Raw genomic sequence first — 8819 nt, 5'->3', positions numbered from 1 at the left:
TTAGACAAGAATGGATGCCTTAGCAGAGTCTGTCATACAGGTATCAAATCCTTTTTAACTGGGAAGACAGCCCACGTCAAGCCATCACCATGTGGGGGGTGAGCAGAGGGAAGGAGAACACGCGTCACCCAGTGACTAAAACCAAAAGACAAAAACAAAAGCAGAAATTACAAGAAGCACAAGGTAACATTAGTCACATAAGGTGCAGAAAACAAAACAGATTTCTGTTTCTTAGAAAACAGAAATCTGAGAGGGAGAGAGACAAACCTTCTCTTCTCCACACCTAAGAAGATTTTCCAGTTATTCAACCTGCTGTAGTTAAAGGGGTTTCTGTAAACCTGACAGAAAAACAAAAGAACAGGAACATGTTACAAATGACCAACGTCACTTTAACCAAAGGAAAATATATATATTTTGAGGATTTGAAGTCTCCTATGTCTTATCACAACATAACCTTCACATTTTATTTATGTTCATGGCTACCTTTCCCCATTTGGCCATCCGCTTTGTTTCTTTGCTGTTGATATGTCTTTCAATACTCGTCTCTCCTCTGGAGATGAGAACTGCATGCCAGAAGGTCAAAGCTCCCAGTGCCACTCCCACTGTGCTGTTACAACAAAGCACAATTCACTTTATCCTCTGCATGGATGACAAAGACAACAATCCTGCTCTGATTCAACTCTACCTTTATACCCTACTGCTTTGAACAAGAAGTAAGAAGCAAAACGAGTGTGAGATTACATACCCAGAATCCTTCGACCGATAACACTTTCTTTTTTTCCTCCTGCTATCTTCCTAAAGCAATGGTTAGATTTTTTTTATATTTCTTTGTAATTATCTTTAAATAATATCCATTAGCTCAATGCTCAAAATGAAGTTTGTGACCCCCTTGAAATTACCAGGATTTTTGAATGGATTATTAAAATTATGTATTCAAATATGTCACAATTACAAATATAATCTATTACTTGACTGAAAAACTCTCATTTTAATTCCTTTGTTGAGGAAGAAGCCATAGTCCAGGCTGAATAACCCTTTTATAATTTTATAATTAAATAATTTCCCCCAGGGATCAATAAAGTATTCTGATTCTGATTCTGATTCTGATTGATTAAGTTAGCAGTTCAATCAGACTTTAGCAAAAACTTTGGACCAGTAAATATTTCTGCATGTCTTAACTGGACAGCCAGGCCACCATCCCAACTGGTTAAGGTCTTTAACTGTCACTCTGGGGGGTTTTCCCCTCAACTGTTCTGTTGTTTATTTTTTTATTTACATGTGTACTTGCTTGTTGTAACTATCCAACCTCTCCTAAGCGTCAGGCTTCTGTCCTGACATTCTCCCGAAAAGGTTTCTTGCCACAGTTTTGGATTCTCAGTCTGGGTCCTAACAAAGCAGCTCCAAATCATGATGCTAGCTCCACCATGCTTAGTGCTTTTTTGTCTACCCATAAAATGCAGATCGGTGTCTTAGACGTGTTGTGGAACATCCAAGTGCATTGCAAAATTGCAAATTTTGCAGGTGATTGGCTGTTACCATTTATTTGTACACACTTTCTTATTGTGAATAGATGAATACCCAAGTATTTAGATTTTTTTTCTACTCCACTAAAATTTTACTTCTAATGAACTGGAAAGTTCCAATCCTGACTGTGAACAACACGACATGACTACATTTAATGAGAAATCAAAAATCCTTGTAAGTCAGTTATTAAAGTTTTTCTTGCATGTATGTGTGAAAAAGCAACATAAAATGCACTTTTTACCTGGTGAGGACCCACATGTAGATGATGCTCTTATGAATCATCTTATCCTTAAATGTGTATGGAGGAGCAGGGGTCTGATAGTGGGTCTTTCCAAAACAAAAAACAAACAAAAAAAGATAAGTAACTGAAAAAAAATAAAAATAAATAAACTCAATAATGCTGTGTGTTGGCTTTTGAAGCGCTACCTGGCCAGAAGGAAGAAGCCCTATAAGCAGTCCCATCCCTGTTACCGGTATTCCAGGCTTTTCCAATTCCAAATGTTTGAAGTGCTAATGGAACAGCCCACAAACCCAAGCATTAAAGACAGAAAAAAAGCAGAGTCAATAAAGAAATGCTAAGGCCCCAAAGAGAAAGACACCAGACATGGAGGCTTTAAAACAAATCTAACTACAACAAAGCACCAGCAGACCTACAGGCAGCAACAGCCCAACTATCTCACCTCGAGTGCATTGTATGCATCTAGGAACAGGTTTCTCCCACTGATGCTACAGTAGACACAGCCCAAGGTCATGAAGAGACAGAAGGAGAAGAAGTAACGGTGATTAAAATGGCCCACACAGTTATTCAACCAGGCTGAGGTGCTGACATTAAGGAAAATTATGTCCATCTCTGTCTATAAACATATACATTTTCTGACGTGCTTCTGAAATAATAAGCTGGAATAAATTCAGCACAAAGGATACGACAATGATGGTCCATTTTCAAAATGCATCTGCAAAAGCAAGAGAAAAACATTAGTTTGATAATTGGTATTTTAGTTGTGTGATTTTTTTTAAGGGAATGTATTCTAATCATATCTCAAACTGCAAAATAATAGTCTGGGAAGACTTAAAGCATGATAAGATTTTATGGAATGAAGATAGCAATACTAGAAAAACTAACCTAGAGATACAAGAAGTCAACTGTCAATGAAAACATCTTAATTTTGAATGTTGCGATTTGACGTAGCCACATTAAAGGTCTTGCAACCACCAACATACTTTAGCTTTGACATTCAAACACCTGATACTTATTAACATGTAATAAAACAGATAAAAACTCACCTGTTACAGATCCCACAGTGGTGTGTTCTTGCTGGTTTAGGAATAATGCACTTTTTGCAGACTGATACAACTGGACTGTCATGTTTTTCCTACGACAAAATAAAAGTTTGTTTTGTTTTGTTTTTTTAAATACAAAATTGCCAGTTTAAAGTACAAAAAAAAAAAAAAACTGTAGCTGATATCTTACTGTAGGGGGATACCCAGGAGAGGTGTTGGCGGCTTTGTAGTAATGGAAAGCAATCATGATGAGGTTCCAATGTCCATAACAAACATGCCAAGCGATCCACGGAGGAGAGTAAGTGTTGAGGATCAGAGGCAGCAAGACCACATAGGCTATCCCCACGATGGAGCTGGTCAGTATCACCACCAGGTAAACAAACACCTTAAAGAAAAAAGAATGATCAGACAATGTGAGCAGTTATGCAGGAAATCACATTAGATCTACATTTAAAGCTACATCCAAGAACACACATTTTTTTCATTACTGTCAAAACCCTTGGTGCAGGCTACTATCAAAGAGATTGTATGTGCCTACCCCCTCTTGTATTTAGGTCAGGAGTGTCTACACCCCAGATCTGAAACATTTTAATGAATGAGGATCTGTTGCTATCCAATAAGAAAGAGAATTGCCCCCGCGAAATGTTTGTTGTGCAGACTTGATATGACACTACCAATAATGATTATCTGAAGTTAGGGGGACTGTGATCATAGGAGCTTTGGTAGTTAACAAAATCAGACGTTCACAAAAAAAAAATGTCATTGTTTGTTGTTATTATACCACAAACAACAACTGTGACCTGTGTATGGAAGATCATATTTTGACCAATTCCAAGAAGGTTAATGTCCTTATTTTCCATCACTGCAGTGGTCTCCAGAAAATAAACAAAAAAACAACAACAGCAACTTTCTCGTAACCATTTAAAAGCACACTCACCAGACCAAACCACCGGGTGACGTAATCCACAGTCAGGAAAACTGGTTCAAAGACTGAGTCAAAAACCACATCTGAGTCTGTGAGCGAGTTAAAGTAGAGTGATTTTGCCAGCAGTCTCATATAAGCCCATATTTCCCTAATCCACAAAGGAAGCCTGTTCTGTCCCCGCCTGCTACACAACCGCAGCCGCACACAGCGCAGCAGATGAAACGCAGAGCTCGAACACCACCGCATTCTGCATTTGTAAAATGCAAGCACCTGCAGGAAGAAAGAAAACATTACGATTAATGAAAGTCAATCGTAAACTCTCACTTCCACACCTCTCCCAACCTGATGTGCAAGACTTAAAAAAAATGTGAGGAATGTGTATGCTGCTATGTCTAACACAAATTTCATATGTACAACAGGAATAATAAAAAAAAGGAATTCAACACAATTTGGCAACACAAAAGGAAAATGATAAGTTTGTTGATAACAAACAACCCAAGCCCCAAGGATACTCCATTTACTCTTACCTATAAGAAAAATAAATACATAGTTAACAGCAGCTGAAAAAGAGAGAACACGTCTGCCCTAATCAGCTCGGTTGAGCAATGTCTGACTTACCAATAGGTGAATTTCAGAGCCAGACAACTTGGACTTCTTTTTCCCAGTGAATTTGTTTTGACCGCTAGTGATATCAGTTTCAGAGAGCTGACACCTAAACTACTTCATTAGGTACGACTAAAGGCGTGAGTGAAAGAGCCAGAGCATTTGCAGGTACATACAACAGAAATGCACAGGTAACCAGAAGAACATGTGTTTCCAACATGTACCAGTCTTGCTGTGCTGCATTCCAGACAGGGTGGAGTCTGGGTGGAGGCTTTTGGCAGCTAGATAAGGTGTGAGGGGGACAATGATTTTTGTTGTGGAGTAGGCTGGTCACCTGCAGTTAATGACAAGCAAGCCAAAAACCACTGCATGGCGATCAGCCATAGCTGTCACCTCCCTGAATAAAGTAACACTCAATGTGTCCATAAGACATGTTGTTGTGAATACTCTCCGTGAGTCATAGCGCTCCCAAATCCCTTATTTTTGGATGTCACATACTGCTCTCCTTTTCAAATATTCGTCTCGCGCCGTGCATCATATTTTACTGATATTTTACAACATTTCTTTTTTACTCACTGTTTTATGAAGACGAGACCCCCACCGAGACCACCACTCCCGTCAACATTTTCAAAAGGAAGACAAAAAACGGGATTATAGCCACATATTAGCGAGGAGGAGCAGGATCACGGACCTGTGACAGTTAAGAGCGGAATCCTCCAATTAATGCGCATGCGCTGGAACACCACCGAACGGCATCGTGGTAGTCTGAGTCAGGAAGTGATTTCAACAGTTATTTTTACTTCAGGACTTGACATTTATGTTTCTGAATTTTCTGTATTTTATGTTATAACACGTACACATACGTATAACGATTCGGCTACATGCATAACTGAAATATAACATATAGCATAACTGGTGGGGGGGTCTCAGACTTTTGGGACATGTAGTTTTTTATCCATAGCAGCCTTGCTAGCTACGCATGCCATGTTGAGCCAGCCTTTGGTAGAACCTGTTTGAAACTGTGATCCAAATCTTCTATCCTCAAACTTAGTGAACGGTGGTGTCAGTCAGCATGTCGTTTTGTTTTAACTTCGACCTTCCAGCACAAACAACAGGCCCCGGAGACGTGGATGGAAATGAATTGCAGCACGGAAATAAAGATCATGCTGTCGTATCTGTGAGTAACATTAGCTTACCTATGATGTGCCATAGCTTAAGTTACTCAGAGTGCTCTAAGTACCGCCGCGTAACTAGTAATAGCAGAAGTAACGTTCAAGCTAGCAATTGCGGTGCTGTAAAGCAAGTTTAGACTTGGACCCTCTGCGAGAGTGTGGGAAGAACATTTATGGCTGCAGGCAGAAAACTTACAAAGCCCCAGAAATGTATCTGTCTGTCATAAATGCCGTTATGTAAGTAGTAACAACAGCACTGCTTTCCTATTCTTTTCCTATAACTTCCCATTATTTGTGATCCTTTGATATTTTTATCAAAGGATCACAAATAAGCCCGGGGCAACATCGAAATAAAGCAAAAATAATAAGGTTCTTGAACATTATAGTTTATTTTTTAACTGTGGAAAATCATCTGTAATAAAGCAATTGACTACAAGTACAGCAGACAAAATCTGCCTAGGTTTGCCTACATTTCAATATATTCTGTGATCTGTACATTAGAATAGATTACATCTAAACACGTGAATAAATATTTAAAAGCTGATATGAAAAAATATTGATTAAAAATACATCTAGTTTACTGCTACAAATGATAAATAATTCCGAAAGTCTTTAAGTAGAAAAATGAGAAGAGATTTGTGTAACATTTACCAATTGTAATGTAGAATAAATAATTTAGATTTTTTTTTTAAAGACAAGCAAATAGAAGCTTTTTTTTCCCGCCTGCATGGCAGCCCTGTCAAAATTATATTTAGATAAGACTTAACATTAAATCAAAGTGTAGAATAGTCCAAAAACAATTGTGAAGATAAACGTATAGAGGGGCGTCGGTGTAACGGTTAGCGCATTCCCTTAACAAACCAAAGGTTGGTGGTTTGATTCCAGCGAAATGCACAAATCCTCTTTGGGGTTACAAGTAAAAACATCCCACAGAAAAAGAAGCCAAATCAAACATGCAGCCCTAAACTCTGCGGCGACCCCTTGTGACGAGGGAGCAGCCAAAGTTAGCTTTAATTTGTAAAGATAAACCTGTCTTATGTTAAAGGGGACAAAGGTAAAAATCCATCCTCACTAAAGCACAAGCTGTTCAATTAAACAATGCTGTAAATTCTGACCGCATGAGCTTTAAAAAAGCAATAAAAATTCTTTAATTTTGTGTGTATCCACTAGAGAGCGTAGGCTGTTAACATCTGCTTGTTAACATTACAGGATAAGGCATGTTAAAGCGGAAACAATCCAAATTGTTAAAGTACTGTGTGCTTTGTTATTGTTATGTATGACACAAAACTTCTGAGGTATGCAACAGACTTTACTGGCATTTAAATCTAAACTGTTCGGCTCCACTGAGTTAGACGACATGAGCATTTACACCTACCAGTCCAGAGAAGCAAACGTCATTTCAGTCACGGTGACTCACATGGCTGATGCATAACATTCTCATGTTTGAGTGATTTATCAGTCAACTGACCTTTTACATCATTATTACAAGAAAACAAATCACAGTGGTAAAAGCATACTATACCTGGTATGTACACACAGAATTGAGTAAATCTTTGTTACAACATTTGAATAGACTAATTAACTTTAAACCAAACAACAGACTTTTATGTTTTAATAACTGACATTGTTGCATTTTATAGGTCCCAAAGAAAATTTCGCAACATTTATGTGCAGATGTTAGCCATTCTTACAGTAACATCAAGCCACCCCCCATTTTCAGTGTAACTGTCAAAGCGGTTTTAACATCACCACTAGTTATGACATCTTTTTTCCTGCATGCCCCACTTCATCCATCCATATTTTGGAGCAGCTGGAGCCTGTCCCAGCTTTCACAGGGCAGGAGGAAGGGTGCGTTGTGGAGAGGCTACCATTCTCTTACAGGGCTAACATAGAAAGAAAAATAACCACGCGTGCTTGTTTTTACACCTACAGCAAAATTTATAATCGCCAATTAACCTAACATAAAACTCCACACAAAGCCATGTGTGTGGAGTTTCAAACCCAGGACTTTCTTCCTGTGCGACAACAGGAAGACAGTTAACCACCACACCACTGTGCCGCCTGTGCTCCACTTCAGAAAATGAAAAAACGTTAGAACGCTACATACCAAAATATTTGTTACTCATTAACACTAACTTTAATAAATAAAACTGCGTTATTGTAAAACGGAAAACTCTTGCTCATGTCACAACATGTGACCATCACCCACATACATTGCTGAGGCGTGTGGTTTTATTATCAACTGTGCATACTGCTTTCTGTTTGCAGGTAGAGGACGGCCCCAAACCAGCACAACCAGTAAAAGAGGCCAGCGAGCACTTTCCGCCATCCGATCCACAGTTCCTCCTTATGGATGCCATCTTTGAAACGGTTACAGTTGGAACTCTTCCTCCTCTGCACTTCCTCAATGAGACTGTTTTTGAGAAGACTGCGTCAGAGAGAGAGGACAGCGAAAAAATTCTTTCACGCACAGCGGAGCAGAAGTCTGACCTCATCTCTGGTGTGTACGAGGGAGGGCTGAAGGTGTGGGAGTGCACGTATGACCTTCTGGAGTTGATTGAGAAAGATGGAGAGACCTTTGGGGGGAAGGCGGTTTTGGATTTGGGCTGTGGCGCAGGGCTGCTGGGAATACTGGCTCTGAAGAGGGGAGCCAGTCAGGTCCACTTCCAAGATTATAACAGTACAGTCATTGAACAGCTCACAGTGCCAAATGTAATGCTAAACTGCCAAGAGGATGATGAAGTAGACAGTGAAGATGACAAAGAAGGGAGTGGTAAGGGAAAAATGAAGGAGGAAGACTGTTCTAAAAAGAAGGCGAAAGGGCAGAAGGAGATCACAGAAAACAGCCCACCTCCTAAGAAGCAAGCCATAGACTTAGCCCAGCACCCATTACTAACCAGGTGTCATTTTTACTCTGGTGACTGGAGCACATTTCTCGCTTTGGTTCTAAAGGCAGATCCACCACCCAAATATGATCTTATATTCACATCAGAGACTATCTACAACACTGCGTACTACCCTGCTCTACACGAGACCCTGCGCAAACTGTTGGCACCAGATGGTCTGGTCTACCTCGCCACCAAATCCCACTACTTTGGTGTAGGTGGTGGACTACATCTCTTTGAAACATTTGTGGAGCAGAGGGATGTTTTCTCTGTGGATCATCTGTGGGATGGAGAAGAAGGACTTCAGAGACATGTAGTAGTACTGCGTTTTAAAAAGTCAAAGGACGCTTGAGTAAGGAATGTCAGGAACTCATCGGTTTTATCTGTAATTGATTTATTGATGAAAAACTGAATGAAAATAAAAAATAG

The 8819-nt window shown here is 39.5% G+C and overlaps 2 protein-coding genes across 2 annotated transcripts; one reads left to right on the top strand and one right to left on the bottom strand.

Moving 5' to 3' along the window:
• zdhhc16a (zDHHC palmitoyltransferase 16a) lies at positions 1 to 4946 on the bottom strand. The gene is made up of 11 exons (XM_085369300.1): positions 4910 to 4946; positions 3743 to 4000; positions 2996 to 3190; positions 2809 to 2897; positions 2449 to 2477; positions 2205 to 2338; positions 1951 to 2034; positions 1766 to 1851; positions 484 to 607; positions 268 to 338; positions 1 to 135 (listed from the first exon to the last, which is right to left on the bottom strand). The coding sequence occupies exons 2-11, from the start codon at positions 3974 to 3976 to the stop codon at positions 33 to 35; spliced, it is 1149 nt and encodes a 382-aa protein (XP_085225426.1). The 5' UTR covers positions 3977 to 4000; positions 4910 to 4946; the 3' UTR covers positions 1 to 32.
• Positions 4947 to 5315: 369 nt separating this feature from the next.
• On the top strand, positions 5316 to 8819 carry mettl18 (methyltransferase 18, RPL3 N3-histidine). The gene is made up of 2 exons (XM_085369299.1): positions 5316 to 5510; positions 7774 to 8819. The coding sequence occupies exons 1-2, from the start codon at positions 5406 to 5408 to the stop codon at positions 8740 to 8742; spliced, it is 1074 nt and encodes a 357-aa protein (XP_085225425.1). The 5' UTR covers positions 5316 to 5405; the 3' UTR covers positions 8743 to 8819.

The sequence above is a fragment of the Diplotaxodon limnothrissa genome, linkage group LG13, assembly GCF_057381915.1.
Source record: "Diplotaxodon limnothrissa isolate DT_005_m linkage group LG13, D_limnothrissa_male_GT1.1, whole genome shotgun sequence".
NCBI classification, from domain to species: Eukaryota; Metazoa; Chordata; class Actinopteri; order Cichliformes; family Cichlidae; genus Diplotaxodon; species Diplotaxodon limnothrissa.
Note: the sequence above shows the minus strand (reverse complement) of the source record. Positions and strands in the feature narration are given on the sequence as shown.

Excerpts from the sequence above, each read along its gene's own strand:
- zdhhc16a (XM_085369300.1), bottom strand. The coding sequence starts at position 3,976 with ATGCGGTGGTGTTCGAGCTCTGCGTTTCATCTGCTGCGCTGTGTGCGG. Across the intron at positions 2,478-2,808 it reads CACTGTGGGATCTGTAACAG|ATGCATTTTGAAAATGGACC; the intron begins GTGAGTTTTTAT and ends TTGCTTTTGCAG. Across the intron at positions 2,035-2,204 it reads ATGCATACAATGCACTCGAG|CACTTCAAACATTTGGAATT; the intron begins GTGAGATAGTTG and ends CTGTTCCATTAG.
- mettl18 (XM_085369299.1), top strand. The coding sequence starts at position 5,406 with ATGTCGTTTTGTTTTAACTTCGACCTTCCAGCACAAACAACAGGCCCC. Across the intron at positions 5,511-7,773 it reads AAGATCATGCTGTCGTATCT|GTAGAGGACGGCCCCAAACC; the intron begins GTGAGTAACATT and ends TTCTGTTTGCAG.